The 17,527-nt window shown below is 52.6% G+C and overlaps 4 protein-coding genes across 4 annotated transcripts; 2 read left to right on the top strand and 2 right to left on the bottom strand.

Moving 5' to 3' along the window:
* The first annotated feature begins 231 nt into the window (after window positions 1-231).
* On the top strand, window positions 232-3,647 carry FCER1G (Fc epsilon receptor Ig). The gene is made up of 5 exons (XM_012528693.4): window positions 232-531; window positions 2,362-2,453; window positions 2,630-2,665; window positions 3,076-3,096; window positions 3,259-3,647. Exons 1-5 carry the CDS (start codon window positions 303-305, stop codon window positions 3,319-3,321), a joined length of 441 nt encoding a protein of 146 aa, XP_012384147.1. The 5' UTR covers window positions 232-302; the 3' UTR covers window positions 3,322-3,647.
* Window positions 3,648-5,543: 1,896 nt separating this feature from the next.
* Window positions 5,544-6,893, bottom strand: APOA2 (apolipoprotein A2). The gene is made up of 4 exons (XM_004448333.5): window positions 6,831-6,893; window positions 6,602-6,677; window positions 6,163-6,295; window positions 5,544-5,774 (listed from the first exon to the last, which is right to left on the bottom strand). Exons 2-4 carry the CDS (start codon window positions 6,651-6,653, stop codon window positions 5,657-5,659), a joined length of 303 nt encoding a protein of 100 aa, XP_004448390.1. The 5' UTR covers window positions 6,654-6,677; window positions 6,831-6,893; the 3' UTR covers window positions 5,544-5,656.
* A 2,061-nt stretch (window positions 6,894-8,954) lies between these two features.
* TOMM40L (translocase of outer mitochondrial membrane 40 like) lies at window positions 8,955-13,465 on the top strand. Its single transcript, XM_071207537.1, is given in 11 exon segments — window positions 8,955-9,054; window positions 9,273-9,476; window positions 9,478-9,523; window positions 9,776-9,843; window positions 10,138-10,230; window positions 10,533-10,634; window positions 10,782-10,887; window positions 11,082-11,204; window positions 11,304-11,380; window positions 11,593-11,695; window positions 11,836-13,465. Coding segments are annotated over 10 exon segments (927 nt in total). The 5' UTR covers window positions 8,955-9,054; window positions 9,273-9,407; the 3' UTR covers window positions 11,976-13,465.
* On the bottom strand, window positions 12,561-17,134 carry NR1I3 (nuclear receptor subfamily 1 group I member 3). Its single transcript, XM_058310002.2, has 9 exons — window positions 17,060-17,134; window positions 16,655-16,794; window positions 16,043-16,173; window positions 14,826-14,959; window positions 14,466-14,605; window positions 14,158-14,303; window positions 13,946-14,062; window positions 13,649-13,769; window positions 12,561-12,816 (listed from the first exon to the last, which is right to left on the bottom strand). The coding sequence occupies exons 2-9, from the start codon at window positions 16,759-16,761 to the stop codon at window positions 12,687-12,689; spliced, it is 1,026 nt and encodes a 341-aa protein (XP_058165985.1). The 5' UTR covers window positions 16,762-16,794; window positions 17,060-17,134; the 3' UTR covers window positions 12,561-12,686.
* Between the last annotated feature and the right edge of the window lie 393 nt (window positions 17,135-17,527).

Consider the following 17,527-nt stretch of genomic DNA (forward strand, 5'->3'; position numbering starts at 1 on the left):
CCTCTTTTCCCCTCAGTACCCCCCTGCCCAAAGCCTCTTGCTGCCCGCACAAATTTATAAACTCCGCAAATCAACACTGGAAGTAAAGTTCCAGGTGAGAGGGAGAGGGCTATGGTGGGGTCTTAGAGAATCTCAGAGGGCATTTTATCACAGTTATATCTCTGAGCAGGTTGGAGTAAAAGATGGCAGATGCAGATATCCTTCCCCAAGGATGGGAATGGGAGTCCCTTCTTTCCTTGGGTTAATGGACTTGGTCATTGGAGGGCTGAGGCTTAAGAACTCGGGACTCCCAGCTCCCCTAGATGGCCCTTCCGGGAGCCGCCTCGCCTCTTGTGCAGGAAGGGGAAGGGGCCGAAGCATTGGGGAAGGCGTGGCAGGAAGGGGGGAACTCTGTGGTCAGGGAACCGCTTGCCGAACACAGCTGCGCAGTGCTGTCAGAGCGCCCGATCCCCAGCTCACGGCCCCTCGGCCCCCTGCCCAAGATGATTCCAGCGGTGGTCTTGCTCTTACTCCTTTTGGTTGAACAAGCAGGTGAGAGGGTTTGGTTAGACAGTTGAGCTGGTCTCCAGGGTGGGAGTCGAGGGCATGTGTCTGAGGGCCGCAGGGACAGATGGAGGAAAGCTGGCAGTGGGCAGACGGTTGGAGGGCTAAGGCAGGCCGAGACTGGTCCTGTTGAGCCTACCTGGGGCACTAGAGTTTTGTGCTCATAGCACCCTCCTTTCTAGTCCCCATCTTTGGCATAGCTCTTCTTGTCCCCGTTCCAGCTCTACGTTTCTTTTCAAGATTGATTGACTTCATGACGCTTTGGTGTAGCAGGGGAGAGGGGTGGTTGTATGACATGAAAAGCTGGTCGGGCAGAGTGCCATTTCCCATGACTGTTATTCTCGTGGGATGCGTTGGTCTTATCCAGTGGGAGCTGATCTCTAGCTGGTTAAGTAGTACAGAGCCCTCTTTAAGGAAGGGAGTGAGGCAAGGGTGGTCAACGTAAATAGGCGTGATTGCTGCTTCTGTGGGTCGCCACTAGCACACTTCTGTCATCGTGTCATGAGGGTGGGCAACATGAAATGCTGCATTCTTTGATGCCTTGGCATCAGCTGAGAAATAGAGGCAGAAATGGGAAGGTCCTGGGAGCTCTGAGATCCCAGTCTCTATACTAGGCACTTTGCAGAGCCATGGTGGCAATGCTAGAGGGAAGGGGGTCAGTAAGCTTCAGCAATACTGGGAAAGTGAAAAGAACCATTGTGAGGGAGCTCCACCAGCCCAGCTGTGAGGAGGAGGGAAGGATTAAGGTGGATGCCAGTTTGCTGCCATGGAATGAGGAGGGAGCAAGGGCCACTGAGGCAAAGAACAGGCACGGTTGTTGGAGGCAGAAAACCTGGAGTTTGAGTTCCAGCTTTGCCACTTGATTCTCTGGCCCTGGATGAGTTACTTAACTTCTTTGAATCTTGGTTTCGTCATCCGTAAAATGGCGATGATGTCTCCCTCACAGGGTAGTTTTGAGATTTGCGCAATATTGTGTGAGAGTGAAATTTTGAAAGTGCCCTAGTGGTAGCAGTTGCATGCCCATTAGTGTTTCTGATAGGGGCTGGGAGCAGTCTCTGGAGTCCAGCCCTATCTGATTTTTTAAAATTGCGCCAAACTTTCCTTGGCAGAGGCCCAGAGAGTGAGTGAGTGTGTGAGAGGGCAGAGTAGTGGGAAGTGGAATCCACAGAGCTTGTGGTCATTTCTTTGAGCCTGGGCTAGGCCACTCCCCTAATCTATGTCTAGAACTTTTGGTACCTGTCAGGCCTGGGAAAGCAGGCACCTTTTTTTTTTTTTTTTTTTGTGAACATATTTCATTGTTTTTGTGGTGGGCAGAGCTGGGGCTAGAATATGACCAATAGTAGAGTAACTGCCTTCTCTCTCCCTCGCTCAACTCACATCCTTCCTGTCCAGCCCTCCGCCACAGGTCACAGGACTTAGCAGAGACACTCCTGTGGTTTCTGCCGTGAAATTTGTCACTGCGCTCTCTCCCCCTCCCTCTCTGGGCTGAGGTTTTGGTTCTCAGCCCCGGAAACTCAGATGGGTCCCTGGAGGGCCCGAAGTGCTCAATGGTGCTTGAGGAGGCCACAGTGCTAAAGAGAGGGGCCGGGGCTGAGGGGGAAGTCCTCGACTCCTAGAGCATGCATGCTCCGTCACAACAGCGCTTCACACCTCCTATCCTCCCCTACCCCACGTGGGGAGACCAGGGGAAGGTCAGAGGAGTAGGAGCCCAGAGAGCAAGGCCTTGCCCTGCGTCCCCGAGCCCTTTCCCTTCCCTCCCCTGAACACCTCATCTCCTCCCTGATGCCCCTGACCCTGTGGGCACCCTCTATCCCCCAGCGGCCCTGGGAGAGCCTCAGCTCTGCTATATCCTGGATGCGATCCTGTTTTTGTATGGTATTATCCTCACCCTGCTCTACTGTCGACTCAAGGTAGGATGGGGCCAAGGGGGCAAGGTGGAGTGAGGGTTGGAAGCAGATGCGGAAGAGTGGTGGCATCATGGATTCAAAGAGCGGGAACAAAAGGGGTTCCCCCACTGAGTTTGGAGGGAAGTGGGATGGGACCCTAACTTCCTCTTTAGTGATTACCCTTCTTTCTCTCACTCCAGATCCAAGTGCGAAAGGCAGCTATAGCCAGCTATGAGGTATGGACCCTCCGCAGCTGGGTGGGGCTCTAGCTTGGGGTCTGAAGCCTCTGGGAGGGCATGTCTCAGGAGCTGACCTGTATAAGCCTCAGAGATTCCCCTCCTACCTCACCCTACCCCACCCTGCAACCTCACCAAGCCATAGGTAAAATATTCAGCAGATGAGAGGGAAGAATCAAGTGCAGGGTGACGATGGGTACAGGAGAGAGTTGTATATTATGCATACAGCTGTGTTTCTAGCCATGTGGGCAAGTGTGTATTCATGCCCCCAGAGCCTCCATGCGCATTTTCTCTAGCCCAAGGAGGCTAGCCACCCCTGGCCAAATACCTCCTTGGTTGGGAGAAAGGGGTGCTGAGGGCCCCTGAAGGAGGTGAGGGTTTCTAATACCTTGCTCCCTTTGCCTCTGCAGAAATCAGAAGGCGTTTACACGGTGAGTCAACCTGCCTCCCCATCCACTGTCCTCAATCCCAGGAAGTCAACAGAGGAGGGTGGGATTTTGAGTGACCTATGGAAGGGGTGGGGCCTGTGGGGGAGGGTGGGGGCCCATGTGATAGGCTCAAACTCCTGACCCTTCTCCGACCTCCACCCCCAGGGCCTGAGCACCCGGACCCAGGAGACTTACGAGACTCTGAAGCATGAGAAGCCACCACAGTAGCTTTAGAACAGATGCCCTTGGTCACATTCTTCTTCCCCTCCTGGTTCCAGGCCCAGCCCTCATGGTTGGCATCCACATTTGCCTCCCTACCCCCTACCCGCTCATTAATGCCCCCTGACCCACCCCTGTAATGGCACGATGCCAATCATTAACATACACCAGCGGCAACTCCCCCTGTCAAAGACTTATGTTCACAGTGCTATCCATTAATAATATTTACATTCTGGTCTCATCCCCTTGCCCAACCCTTCTCCTCCTCCCCCTCCCTAATTCCTAAGCAATGGGAAGGGAGTACCCCCAATAAAGCCACCATAGATTGGACTCCATTCATTCATTTATCGTATATTTATTCGGCCTCTACCAAGCAGTAGGTTGGACATTGAAGATACAGTTTTGAGTAAGGCAGACTCCATTCCTGATCTCACAGGCTAGTGGGATTCTGGGCTCTTTTGTCTGATTAAAGGGTGAATGCTGACTATTGCTGGGGGGAGCTGTTAGACTCTAGATCTCAGGGCTATGGGATGGAGCTGGGGTGGAGAGTGAAGTGTTGAGAGTCTAGGTGCATTTGGAGACATTAGAACCTAAGAAATGACTTCTGCCTCCAAAGTGCCTTCTGTGCCTGGCAATTGAACCAAGGTTGGGTTATCGGGGAGCCTAGATGTCCTTCCCCAAACAGTCACCAATTCAAGATTAGAGGAGACTTCAGGGAACAGGGCGGGGACAGATCACAAAGTAGAACTGACACTAGCCCAGATGAAAAGCCAAACATGCAGAAGGGATGGTGTAACTTGGTCTGTGTGAAGCTCCTAATGGAAGGTCTTATGGAAACAGTGTTTTCAGTGGGCTTTGGGGCAAGAGGGGCCTTGGAGGTCTGGATTGGGTTGGAGTAGGCAAGGCAAAGGAGTCAGGTCCGGATGGAAGGCCGGCTCCCCTGAGCAGATGGGTTGGTGGCCAAGGAATCCCTCCGGTCAGTGCCTGTCGTGTTTTCAGCCCTGCCAGAAGGCAGAATGCCTTGGAAGTATTTGAACCCCATCAGACACTGCCAGTCTACCTCTCACCCAGCAGTCCTGTCAGAATGAGGCCAGAGTCTCCAGGCTTACCCCTGGGAACCTCCAGTCCTGAACTACACTTGGCACCTCTTCCCGCTTGTCGTACTATTTGATCCTCCCGTGAATCCTGTGGGAGGCTCTTAGAAATGAATTAACCTGTTTGAAGTCAGCTTGCAAGTGACAGAGCTGGGATTCAGACTGAGATCTCTTTGTTCTTGCACATTTTGCCACATGAGAAAAAAATGGAAAGAGAATGGAAATAGAAAGAGAAGGGAAGGGGAAAAATCATAAGTGGTGAGGGTCTGGTTTGATCAGACTAAAGAGACTGGTCAATATATAGAAGAAATTAGAGCCCTCTCTGATGCCTGAGGGAGAAGGTGATTTCAGATGAGATACAAGAATGAGCTAGGGTAATATAAATTTTTCCAATAAAAATTTATTCCCACTTTATCTGCCTCCATCAACCTAACCTGGTTTCTAGTCCATTTGGATTTATTTCAGCTATCATAGCTCCCAAAGTTTCTCTGGTCTCACAAATCCACCTAGTTGGATACTTGTGAAGCCTTTAAATGGCCACCATGGCTTCTGGTTCCAGGCTCTAAGACAGCTACTGGACCAGTCCTTTGAAAAGCACCCAGATAATGGGGAGGGATTTGGAATGGGTTTTCCCCAGACAGGGGTCTGAGTAAGAGGTTTTGAATGGAGGAATTAGAGCACTTTTTGGGAGAGGAGTGAACCCAGGTCTTTTATTGCAGGAGAGGGGAAACACAATGTTTCTCTGACTCAGAAGGGAAGGGAGAACGAAGGGTGACATCTCTGGGTTCATTTTTTGGAAGCTTTCTTCTCTTCATAGAATGATTAAGAGGAAATTTTAAGAGGTGCCCTCATTTCCTGTGACCCCTAGGAGTCTAGGGATTTAGTTCAACGCTTCATTCCATTCATGGTTTCATAATCAATGCAAAGGCTCTTTAGTGCTCTACAGCAGAAGCTGTTCCCAGACCTATGGGGAGACCCCCACCATGTCATTGCCGTCATCTGCCTTGTCAACCCTTCCCCACACACACCAAAGTCCCTTTCCTTCTGGAAGTCGATTTCTCTTTGTCTTTCTTCCAATTCCTCCCTCACAATAGCTCTACCTCTCCCAGTCCCCCCAAAAAACACCAGACTCACAACTTGACTCCTCAGTTTTTATTGTATTGTAGAAAACATGGGTGGGTAGGGAGAAGGGCTCTTGGCCTGGTTGGTGGGTGTTCCAGGGGCCAGGGTAACACAATGGTCTGAACACCTCACTGGGTGGCAGGCTGTGTTTTGAGGTCCATGAAGCTGCTTAAGAAGTTAATCAGATCCATTTTGGCCTTCGTGACCAGGGGTGTCAGATGCTCCTGGGTCTTCTCAAAGTAAGCCCTGGATATGTAAGGGACTAGAGATCAGTGTGAGGGATCCTAGGCACTGGCAAGGTGAGAGGTCAGAACCTAGGTCCCCAAACTGACCTAGGTCCCCAAACTCCAGTGCTGGTTGATCGTGGCATGGCAAAGTCCTAGGAAGAGCGCAAAGCCCTCCAAAGGGCAGAGGAACTGGTACCAGGGATTAAAATTCTAGGCCCAGTTCCTACTGCCCTTCTCTGGCCAGGAGGCCCATAGGATCAGTGAGGTGATGAAGGAATTTTTCTCTCCAATTTAAATCTAATCCCCTCTAAATTCTATCCTTGAGCTCCATCCTCCCAGGTACCAGCCATCTTCTCTTTCTCTACACAGTCCCACAGCCCCTGAACCCCGAATTCCCTGAGACTCACTTGGCCTGGGCCTGAAGCTCCGGGGCCTTGACTTTCTCCACCAGGTCCTTGCTATATTCGGAAACAGTCTGGAAGTACTGGGACATCATGCTCTGCAGACTCGGCTTCTCTGCCTGTCTCCGAACCAAGGCTCCTGTGTGCGTGCACACACACACACACACACACACACACACACACATTCTTCTCAGTTGGGTCCCCAGCAGTGAGTCCTGGCTTCCTGCTTCACCATCTGCCAGTATCCAGCCCCAGTTCTCAGCCCCCTCCCCAAACAGGTGTCCAGCTCCAGGTCTTTGGATGGGCTTTCTAAGCTGTAGAGAGGGAATGATCTTCCTTTTGAGTCCTCTGATTGCTAGACCTGGGTATAGGAGCACAAGTGGCTGGTAGCTAGGACCCCCTGCACTTTCTCCTCTGGGGGCCTCCCTCTCCATATCACACTCACCTTCAAGGCTGCAGATGGTGAGGAGCAGCACAGTCATTGCGAGCAGCTTCATGGTGATAACAATGGAGAAGGTGGCCTGGGAATATGGAGGGGGGGGGCATTGAAGGCAAATGGGTTTCAGCCCCTCCTCAGGGATCTCCCTACCTAGGCTCCCACTCCGGTCTGGTTCCCTCCCTCTCCACAAAGTCCAGTCCTCTTTGGATGCTGCCCACACCTCCTGCTCCCTTACCCTATAGAGTCAGCGTGTCTGTCCTTGGCGTCTGTGCCTGGCCTGGCTGGGGAGGTAGGGGATATATATGTGTCTGCTTTCCCACCCCCTGTCAGGAGACAGGGATTGTGAAATGATCCAGTAGGGCAGGGGCTATGTTGGAGAAATGGGGGAGGAGAGGATTAGCACATGGAGATACGTGGTGACGAGGTAGGAGGCAGGGGGTGCAGGCCTTAGTAGAGGCCAAGGGGGGTGTGCTTCAGGCCTAGTTGGGAGTCATTCTTTTGGAGCCTGGGGCTAGCTGTCTTTGGATTTAAATGCAATAAGAAGCAGGACTCCTAGTTCTTTCTCTGCAAACTCCTGTCATCTCAAGCCCTCAGCTCTTGGTATCTATATCCCATTATGGGTAGATTTCATCTTCCCAAACCTGCCCCCTCCTCCTCACTGCAATTTGGTAGAGCAGTATTGGGGAAGAAGAGGAAGGAGAAGGGAGTTGAAATCAGGGGCAAGGATGAGGGGAATGGGACTTAGGGGAATGAGAGTTAGGGTCAGAGGGCAGGTGTGATTGATGTTGTCTCCTTTCTGAGTTAATGTGTAATGGGACAGTTGGAGAAAACATGAGAGCCCAGAATGATCCTCCTGCGTGTTGATCAATGAGCACAGCCCACCCTCAATAAACCAGATTCAGAAGGCTGCCTCTCGACCTCCCCCCCCTAACTGGATGGCTCCGGAAGGAAAAGAAGTGAACGAGAGGCTTCTCGTAGGATAAAGGTTGAAGGTCCCTGACCATTTGATCACCTTATCGTTTCTAGGTCGTGGTCAACCAATATTGAAACAACAGCCAATATTGAAACAGCAGGGGCAATAGCATCTCTCTGGCCAAGGCCGTGGCTCTTTCCCCCACCTGATTGTGAGGGAGGGCAGAGGTACATCCCCTAAGCCCAAGGCATTTGGGCTAAATCAGCTAAATCAATATGAGAAGCATTTGCATCTTTCACCCTTTTGCCCCCAAAGCCCATTCCCTCTGGTTACATGGAACATTCCTGAGAGATGGGGGTAGAGTGGCTCACGTCCCTGCCTGATTGTGAGGAGGGCATAGGTGCATTCCCCAGGCCCAAGGCATTCAGGCCAAATCAGCTAAATATATATCAGAAGCATTTGCATCTTTCACCCTTTTGCCCCCCAAGCCTATTCTGATTACATGGAACATTCCTGAGAGATGGGGGTGGAGGTGCAAGGTCTTGTAAGGGACTTAGGGACCAGAGCCAATGAAATCCTTCTCCATCCTCAATTATTCCCCTGTGAGCTGCCTTGTGCTTGGGGATCACCCCTTTGACTTGCTCCTGGCACTGGGGTGGAGCACATTTGGGGACCGAGATTGTATTCCTGGATTTCATTTGCCTACTCTGTCTAAGGAAGGGTCAGGGAAGAAGGGCTAACTATAGGGAGCAGCTATTTCAGGAAATATTGCTAGAACCATGGCTGCAGACACAACTCCTCTACCTCAAATCCTCACACCCATTCCACCATTCCTCCTTCAGGAGGGAGGTCTGTGTCCATATCGCAGGGGGAGCTGAGCTTGTAAATTGTATCCATTTGGAGGTGTACTGTGTTCTGTGGTGTGCGGTGGAGGGCTGTGAGGAGAAGCCCCAGGGGCTCTCTACAGTTTATGAACCTGGGTTTGAAAAAAGCCTTCATCAGTCGTTCCCTCTGTCACCCCTTACAAGAGGTAAGTTTCCAGGCTGCACAGTTTATTTTCTCAAGAGGGAGGGAGGGAGATTCAGTGACCCATGCTACAAGATGCTCCCTCTAGCGTCTTTCACGCTCACGGGTTTTTCCCGACCTTGGAAGGGCCGGGCGATTTAAGGCCTTCTACTGAGCAAGTCTAAGGAGCTACCAATCAAGTCCCGCCGGTCTCTGCAGCGTGCGGATAGGAGCTTTCCAGAGCTGAGGTCCGCCACTGCGTTGCTTTCTCCTCTGCCATTGGCCCTTTGCGGAGCAAGAGGGGTTTTTTTTTTTTTTTTTTTTCCTTTCTTTTTCCCACCAATTGGGCGGGGTCCAATCGCAGAATGGGCGGTGAGCGGGGTCTTTGGTAGGTTTTTTGCCCGGTTCCAAGATGGCGTTCGTAGCCACGTTAGGAATGCAATTTGAAGCCGTAGTTCTGCCCTCACTCAAGATGGCCACCCCCATCAAGATGACCGGGGTGTGCCGCGGGGAAAGGGGGGCTGCCGGATGGTCTGAGACGGTGAGGACTACTGCCCCATTGCAGGCCTGGCCTTGAGGCCTGGGAATGAAGAATTGAGAGACTGGGAAGCTGGGTGAGATCTGTGGTGGGAGCTAGGATTAGAATGGAGGAGGGGACATGGGTGACAGGTGGAGGTGAGGGATCAAAGAAGGGACGGGAGTGTGCCTGGGGTTCGATCTCTTCACTGGTGCTCTCTTCCCTCACTCTCCCTGTTTTAGGTCTAGCGTCGGACCATGTGGAAGTTCCTGGGCCTGGGGAGCCAGATGATGGGGGGTGGGGCCCGTGGAGGGTAGAGGGAGCAATAGCGTTCTTGCCGAGGCTGACCGCGGCCTCTCCCCATCCTCTGGACTGAGATGGGGAACACGCTGGGCCTGGCACCCATGGGGGCTTCGTCCCGCCGGAGCCCCCGCCGAGAGGAACCTTCTTCCCAATCCTGGGAGCTTCGATGAGCTGCACCGGCTGTGCAAAGGTGGGAACGTGGCTCTTGGGTGTCTCAAGTTGAAGGGGTGGAAGAGGGGATCTTGAATGCTGGATGTCCAGTGATGGGAGCAGGAAAGGGGAGACCTTAGCTGGGCATCCAGCCTCAGGGAGGATCAGGTGCCTGAATAAAGTGGAGCATTTCCTTGCAGGACTTGAAAGGAGGTCAGTTCCTCCAAAGTGCTTCCTCTGGGGTAGGGGTTCCTTGTGTGTGCTTATTTCTTCCCTTTCCCCACCTCCTTAGATGTATTCCCAGGACAGATGGAGGGAGTGAAGCTCGTTGTTAACAAGGTTCTGAGCAGCCATTTCCAGGTGCTCCCACTTCTCTGACCTATCCTTACTGTTCCTCTCTGCCCGTCCCTGGATCCTCTTCTTTCCTTTTTCCTCCAGCCTTCGCCAGGCTATATGGGACAAATAGGGAGCATGTGGGGCTCTTCTCCCTCCCCTTGTCTGTGGGACTTGTTGCTTTTAACCGGCTGGCCCTCTATGTACTGGGGTACTTGGGATTCTAAAGAAGCCCCTGGGTGGGGGAAAGAGGAAAGGTGGGATGGGGGCACTGAAATGGAACAGAGGTACTCTCTCCTCCGTTGACTGCTGTTTCCTCAGGTGGCTCACACTGTGCACATGAGTGCCCTGGGCTTGCCGGGCTACCACCTCCACGCAGCCTATGCTGGGGACTGGCAATTTAGCCCTACAGAGGTGAGATTTTCACGCACCTGGGTCATCTCCCTCTAAGCCCCGCCCCCTGGGACCCAGGGCTGGAGGGGAGGAGATAATTGTATTCTGAGAAAGAATGGGCTGGACACCTGATTCTGTGTGTCTTTTGCTGAATGGGAGTTGGGGGGGAGAACATTTCTTTGCAAGGAGAGCCAGGAGTTTGTCTTTTTGGCTCCACCAGGGGGCGCTGGGTAGGTACTGCTAAGGAAAGCCTATACTAGGGCTTAGATTTTAGGCTGAGAAGTGCCACCCGGCTCAGCCTTATCTAATCTACCTCTCAACAGGTGTTCCCAACTGTGGTAGGGGACATGGACAGCAGTGGTAGCCTCAACGCCCAGGTCTTGTTCCTCTTGGCAGAGCGACTCCGAGCCAAGGCTGTCTTCCAGGTGACCCACAGTTCCCACCTCTGAACCCTGAGGCGTTTCCTCTTTCTCCCCCCGAGTGACCTCCTTTGGGGCTTCTGTTGGGAGGGGCAGAGGCAATAGCGGTCTTACAGAGGGAAGGAGATTTTATATTTTGCTCTCCCCACCCAGACGCAGCAGGCCAAATTCCTGACCTGGCAGTTTGATGGCGAATATCGGGGTGACGACTACACAGCCACTCTGACCCTAGGAAATCCTGACCTGATTGGGGAATCGGGTGAGGAGTTGGGACAGGTTCTTATTCTCTTGGCTGCTCACTGCCTAGCGCTGGCTTTGCCTCTTCCTCTTCTGTAGAGTTCAGCGGTTAGGAAAGGAACTTCTTAGGGAGGGCGCGGGGGGTCGCGGGCACCGGGGGTGAGGTGCCAGGCCTGGGTGTTGTCTCCGTGACTGACTCCGTGTCTCCCCTCACAGTGATCATGGTTGCTCACTTCCTGCAGAGCCTCACTCACCGACTGGTGCTGGGGGGAGAGCTAGTTTATCACCGGCGGCCAGGCGAAGAGGGGGCCATCTTGACGCTGGCCGGGAAGTACTCGGGTATGGGGCGGGGGGGCGTAGTGATGGCCTTTGCTGGGGTTCCTGGTCTGTGTGCAACCACAGTAACGCTCCTTTTGTCCTGTCCTTTGGTTCTTACAGCTGTGCACTGGGTAGCTACATTGAATGTGGGGTCAGGCGGAGCCCATGCAAGTTATTACCACAGGGCAAATGAACAGGTAAGACTACTTATCCCACCCCCCACCCCAGCAAGCCAGGTGTGAACTTTTGCCCCTTGGGACTTCCACAGGCATTGATGACCTACTATTCTCCCAAGCCACACTCCACATATATTTCATGAAGGCCTTCCTTCTGGACCCTGCTGACCCCTGCCAGGGCCCCTCTAGTCTTCACTGACCTGATCCTTCCCTCATTTTGCCATGGTTCTCAGGTTCAGGTTGGTGTGGAGTTTGAGGCGAACACAAGGCTGCAGGACACGACCTTCTCCTTTGGTTACCATCTGACTTTGCCCCAGGCCAACATGGTGTTTAGAGGTGAGAGTTATTGAGAGGACGTTCGGATGTGCTGAGGAGTTGGGAGGGTACAGAGAGAGGGAAGTTCCACCTTATTTCTGCTGACCCCTTTCTCTGAGTCCTTGGCTAAATAACCCTGTTGGTGCTCTCTTCCCCAACAGGCTTGGTGGATAGCAACTGGTGTGTGGGTGCTGTGTTGGAGAAGAAGATGCCTCCCCTGCCCGTCACCTTAGCCCTTGGAGCCTTCCTCAATCACTGGCGCAACAGATTCCATTGTGGCTTCAGTATCACTGTGGGCTGAGGTTGTCCCAGAGTCCCCACAGCAGCTGGTACCTCTGAGTCAGGTGCCCTAGGGCCGGAGACCAGGCCTCTCTCCAGAGCCTCCCTTGCTGGGTGACCTCTGGGTCCCAGGAGCAGAGTGGGAACAGGACCATGCCCTTCTCAGAACTGGAGCTACCACATGGGTGACTGATGAGGCAGTGGTTTGGGGCTCCGACCTCCGCCACCAGTCTAATTATTATCCTCCCCATATTCTTGGGGCTCTGGACTAAGGGAGAAGGATTAAGGGGTATATCTGGCTCATTTTTCACCCTTACTTCCCTCTTCCTTTCCCTTTGGATTAAAGCTCCTAGCTTCTTCCTCTTCAGAGCAGAAAAGTCTGCACAGGAGTAGCTCCCCATCCTGTTTTCCAGCCAGAGCATTCCAAGGGCTGAAGGGCTACATTCTTGGCCTCAGAAAGTGGGGCTCACACATTCCCAGGAGAAGCCTCTTGACCTCTTGGCCCTGAGACTGGCCACCTCCTTCCCCATCTTCTGTGCTTCCAGAGAACAACTTTGTCCCTATGGTCGCCCCTCTCTCCCTCTGTGACTGCATGAAGAGGCAGTGATTGCTTTAGTCTTTCATTGCCACCATTGGGCTCCCTTTTTACTGATCCCAACCTTTGGTCCCAGCATTTTCTCCTTTACAGTTCAGTGTGTCCCAGGTGGGCTGGAGAAGGAGGTGAGCTGGGGCCTCAGCTGCAGATCTCCTGGAGCAGAGGCATCATGGCAGATAGTCCCTGGACGTGCTGGATTTGGTATCCATACGCGTTGTTAATGCTCCGGAGCTCAGCCAACAGGCCCAGCAGCTTCGCATACAGAAACCTTTGGAGGAAGCAGTGGGGACAGAGGAGAGAAGGAATCAGCTGGTAGACTTGTCCTGAGGCCCTGAGCCCCTGAGCTGCCCCTAGAAAATGATGGTGACAAATAGATGAAAGGTTCCAAAGGTCCCCAAGATGGTCTCTGTCTTACACTGTCTTTTCTTGCCAAACCCATTTTCCCTGAATCCAGAGCTCTGACAGCCAAGTGTGAAGAAGGCCCCAGACTTGGCCAGAACTTCAACTGGAATCTGAGGTCTGAGCTTCTAGAGCAGATTCTAGAAGGTGGGTTGTCTTCTATGGTATACAGAATCCCTCTCCTGGCCAACCTGGCTCATTGCGGAATAAGCACGAACAGAAGTGGAGTGTACCTCAGGGCCTGGATTGATGGCGGGCTCTTGAGCCAGGACTGTGAAACTGTGAATGACCATAACTTCAAGGGGAATGAAAAATTAAAGGAATTGGCCCAATGGAGAGGAGGGGAAGGGCTAAGAGAGTGAATAAGACTCTTAAAAGGCTACTTTGGTCGGGAGAAGTTAGATTGACAGGGTGGCGGATGTCATCAATCTCAGGAATGCTATTATTCAGGGCCTGTGAGCTACTACTTTGCATCTCTAATGAATAAAAAAATCTGGAAAAAGTGAGGTGAAACAACACCAGGTGCATTTTGCATGCTGGAACTGTGTGCGATGGGGATGGCCAGGGAGAAGGACTTGACCCCCCAGGGGACCCGGTTTCCCAAAGGAAGACATAAAAAGTATTCCTCCCGCACTCAGGGCGCCCCTCCCCCCTACTTCCTGCCCCAGTGTGGCCTCTGGTCTCCTAGTCTCCCACCATACCGATTCCGGGGCCTTAGCTGCTGGCCCTTAATGTAGTCTTGCAGAGTCAGTGCCATCTCCTCTTGCAGCTGATCAATCTCCTCTCTCTGGGTGACCCCAGGCCGGTCTGTAGGATAGGGAACTGGGAAGGACAAGGTGGGGGGCAGGGGCAGTCCTGCACTGTGCCCCAGGGGGCAGAGGCTTGGATTGACCTACTCCGCAGGTTTAAAGGCTAGAAGACTGGGATAGATGGGTTCAGGGAGCTGGGAGTTTGGGTGGAGGTAGTGGAACAAAAACTGGGCTTTGGGGGATGCTCACCAGGAGAAAAAAGGGCCACGGCAGCCATGAGCACATACTCGGGCTCCTGGAGTTGCAGGCGCCGCAATGTCCCATGGAAGCGGAAGAGCAGCTCCAAAAACTCTGCCTGGAACCCCACTGCGGGAGATCCTAGGCTTAGGTGCCTCCTGGTCACTATGCCACATGCCATACCACATGGACTCATGCCCTCTACAACTCCAGCACTATCTCACCATGGGCTCCATCTTCCATTGTGTAGCGGAGAGGCCCACAAAGGAAGTGTTGTGTTTGGAGACAGAAAGTGGTATTGAGTGCGATGTGGCAGATTTCCACAGCTGCTCCCTTGAGAAGGGAGATCTGGTCCTCCATGGGCAGGGACCTGTAGGGAGCAGGAAATGGGGGCATGCTAGACTCTAGCCTGGATTTCAGAGAAGGAAAGGAGTTCCCAGCCCTGAGACATTTAAAATCAAAGCTGGGAATTTGAGGTCAGGTGCTTAGAAAGGAGTATTTACTTCCTGAAAGGGGATGGTAGGTTACTTACCGGAAGAGGGGCAGGTCCTTGGTGAACTTGATGACTTGCTTTACCATGAAAGTGTTGATGTCTGCGAAATGTGTGACCAGAGGGAGCACAGGGGCCAGGGTAGGCAAGGGCTGGTGATGGATGAACAAATGCGCTGGAGGCTGCAGAGACCAGAGCAAGAGTGAGAGGCCCTGGCTCTAGGCTTAACTTCTAGGCTGAAGAACCTGGCCAGGTTGGGGTTCTAGAGAAGTCCTGTCCCCTGGATTGGTGCCTGGCACACAACCCCTCTCCCCAGGCAGGCCTCCTCAGGCACTCTTTTGGTCATGGACCAGCCCAAGATACTGGAGGTGCTCACTCCAACTGGTTGAACATGGTGCCCACGTGCAGAGTGTGGGCCCTTAGGAACATCTGGATCAGCTCTTCCTGCTCCTTCCTCAGCTGCCGAGGTGCTTGCTCTGCCCGCCGCTGGGCCAGCTTTGCTCGCCGCAGTGCCAGAGCTTCTGCAGACAGGATCACTGTATCCGGTGAAGAGATGTGACAAAGCTATTGAGACCAGCAGAGAGCACCTGTCTGCCAACCCGTGGGCACAATGAAGCTGAGGCTTCCCTGGCCCTGACTGAAGCCCTCTATGCTCCGGGTAGTAGGGGATTCCTGCACACTCACCACAGCAGGAGACAATGCACTGTGGGAGAGAAGAGAAGGGTGGAGAGCAAAGTGGGAGAGGTATGAGGACATGATGGGCTTCTGGGGGAACATTGATGGGGGGTGGTGCTTGAAACCTAAAATACCTTATGTTTGCATAGCACTACAATTTCAAAGATTCTCAGGTTATATCTCACTGGATGAAATAACTCTGTGGGGAGTAGGACAGGGATTACTATCCATATTTTTCAGAGATTCTTAGAAAGATTCCTGGGACAGGTCCAAGTCACAAAATACTCAAGCGATGAAGATTGCGTTCAAACCAAGATCTTTTTAACTTCTTCAATTTCCCTTGCTCTGCTCTATATCGAAAAGCAGTGTGAGGACATGGAAAAAGCAGAGCGTGGAGGTCAGACAGACTCGAGTTTGAATTCTGACTCTACAACTTTTTAGCTGAGTGAGCATGGGCAAGTTCTGTGAGCTCCAGTTTCATCATCTGTTGGGAGCATAGCATTGTAACCTGGCACAGAGAAAGCATTAAATAATTCAACAACTATTGAATACCTCCTAGGTATCTGGCACTCTACTCAGGAGATAGGAAAGAAAAAACAAGTCATATGAATATCTAGGGGATGAACATTCCAGGTAGAGGAAAAAGAGCAAGTGCAAAAGTCCTGGTGAGAGTGTGCTTGGTGTGTTTGCAGATGGCAGCGAAGGCAATGCGACTGGAATGGATTGAGTGAGGGAAATAGAGTAGGTGGGGTGGGGAAGCATCATGATGTTCATGAGACTATGCACCTATGAAAGATGGGCCACGGAGGCTTTGAGCAGAAGAGTGACATGATATGACTATTCTGAGAAGCTTATTCTGGCTGTTATGTGGAGCATACGCTGCAGGGAGCAAGGGCAAACAGATCTGGCCAGTGGATTCATGGGATGGTAAGGGACCAACTCACTGTCCTTCCTCATGCCAGCATCCAGGCACTTCTGCATCCTGCAGGCTGGGCAGTGGCGCCTCTGGGTCTTGCTGACCTCACATCTTCTAGCAAAGGGGCAGGTAAGACCAGCATTTTTGCTGATTGTTCGTCTTGAGAGAGAGAGACAGAGAGATAGAGGGAGACTTTGTCAGGGACAGGGAAGGCAGTGAACAGGAGCTGGCTATGTGAGAGGCTGAGATGCCACGGTCTCAAAGGCCTGGGAATCTCTGGTCAGGTGGGCTGGGCTGTGCCCAAGAGCCCCAGGGGTGGGTAGGGATAGGACATCTCAAGCATTTCCATGGCAGCACAGGATTGCTCTGGAAGGTCTAGTTGACGTACTGCTTAGCTCCATGCTTTGCAGGCAGTGGGCACATAGCTAGTACTCTTGACTAATTTGGTATGCCTGTGAGAGGACAGCTTGACCTCTCTGTTATCATGCCACTTGTTTATACAGTGTCAGATTGGCAAGATGCCACGTGTATCTAGGATGAAGAAACAATGTAGCTGGATAAGCCCGGGCATGTGCTGGAGCTTAAAGGCTGACTGACAGGCAGTTTGGGGGGTTGTTTCTACTGGGGAGGAAGCTCTCACCTGAAGAAGCCCTTGCAGCCCTCACAAGTCAGGGCATGGAAGTGATAGCCTGTGGCTCGGTCCCCACATACCACACAGTTCCTCGGCTCATCTTCCCCACTGGCCATGGCATCGGGTGTTGGGGTGGCCTTCACAGACCCCTGAATGTGAGAAAGATTAACAGTCAACTCTGGGCCACCATTACCCCTTTTCCTTTCACCATTACCTGTCCTGGGCCTGCTTCCCCAGCCTTACTGTTCTTTACTGGCCTTGGTCTCTTGGATTTCCTACCTGCCGCTCTTAGGCAGCACATCAGCCGCAGGCTTGGGTGTGGGATGCCTCTCCCAAACTCTCGCCCTGCCCCTGCTTTCCTCCTGAATTTAGGAGTTGCCAGTGCTTAGAGTTAGGGATTGTGGCCCTCCGTACCTGGGAAATAAGGACTTCTGTTGTGTGTGGCCTCCAGGTGCTCTCAGTGACTACCCAGGGAGGACCCAGACTCTGGACCCAGGGCAAAGGCCTAGGTGGGAGGTTTTCCCAGCATGCTCATGGCGCAGGTCACTGGCACTTGGGGAGGGAGTGTGTGGGGGGGGCGCATACAGGGAGGGGACTCATGACTCATTAGAGCCTGCTCCTTACCAGACCCATGGAGAGTTTCCCTGCTGCTGAGCTTCAGGCCCAAATCTTCAGACTTCTCGGTATGAGGATCCTGGACAACCTGGGGAAAGAGCGACAGCACGCTTGTTCACATGTAGTATGTCAATAGTAAAAGAAGTAACAATTGCCCAAAGCTCCCAATAGGAAAAATTTTAAAAAGAGACTGGGATCTAATGAAAAGACTATACAAAGGGCTAGACGGGAGTCCTGTTTCCTAATTAGGAAGGTCTGAGAATTAAA

This window comes from Dasypus novemcinctus, chromosome 13, assembly GCF_030445035.2.
Source record: "Dasypus novemcinctus isolate mDasNov1 chromosome 13, mDasNov1.1.hap2, whole genome shotgun sequence".
Lineage (NCBI taxonomy): Eukaryota > Metazoa > Chordata > Mammalia > Cingulata > Dasypodidae > Dasypus > Dasypus novemcinctus.

Coding starts and splice junctions, on each gene's coding strand:
- FCER1G (XM_012528693.4), top strand. CDS start 303: ATGGCCCTTCCGGGAGCCGCCTCGCCTCTTGTGCAGGAAGGGGAAGGG. Junction 532..2,361: donor CCTTTTGGTTGAACAAGCAG/GTGAGAGGGTTT, acceptor TCTATCCCCCAG/CGGCCCTGGGAGAGCCTCAG. Junction 2,666..3,075: donor CAGCTATAGCCAGCTATGAG/GTATGGACCCTC, acceptor TTGCCTCTGCAG/AAATCAGAAGGCGTTTACAC.
- APOA2 (XM_004448333.5), bottom strand. CDS start 6,653: ATGAAGCTGCTCGCAATGACTGTGCTGCTCCTCACCATCTGCAGCCTT. Junction 6,296..6,601: donor CACCATCTGCAGCCTTGAAG/GTGAGTGTGATA, acceptor GCACGCACACAG/GAGCCTTGGTTCGGAGACAG. Junction 5,775..6,162: donor GAGCTTCAGGCCCAGGCCAA/GTGAGTCTCAGG, acceptor TTACATATCCAG/GGCTTACTTTGAGAAGACCC.
- NR1I3 (XM_058310002.2), bottom strand. CDS start 16,761: ATGGCCAGTGGGGAAGATGAGCCGAGGAACTGTGTGGTATGTGGGGAC. Junction 14,606..14,825: donor TAAGGGCCCACACTCTGCAC/GTGGGCACCATG, acceptor TGGTCTCTGCAG/CCTCCAGCGCATTTGTTCAT. Junction 14,304..14,465: donor AAGGACCTGCCCCTCTTCCG/GTAAGTAACCTA, acceptor TGCTCCCTACAG/GTCCCTGCCCATGGAGGACC.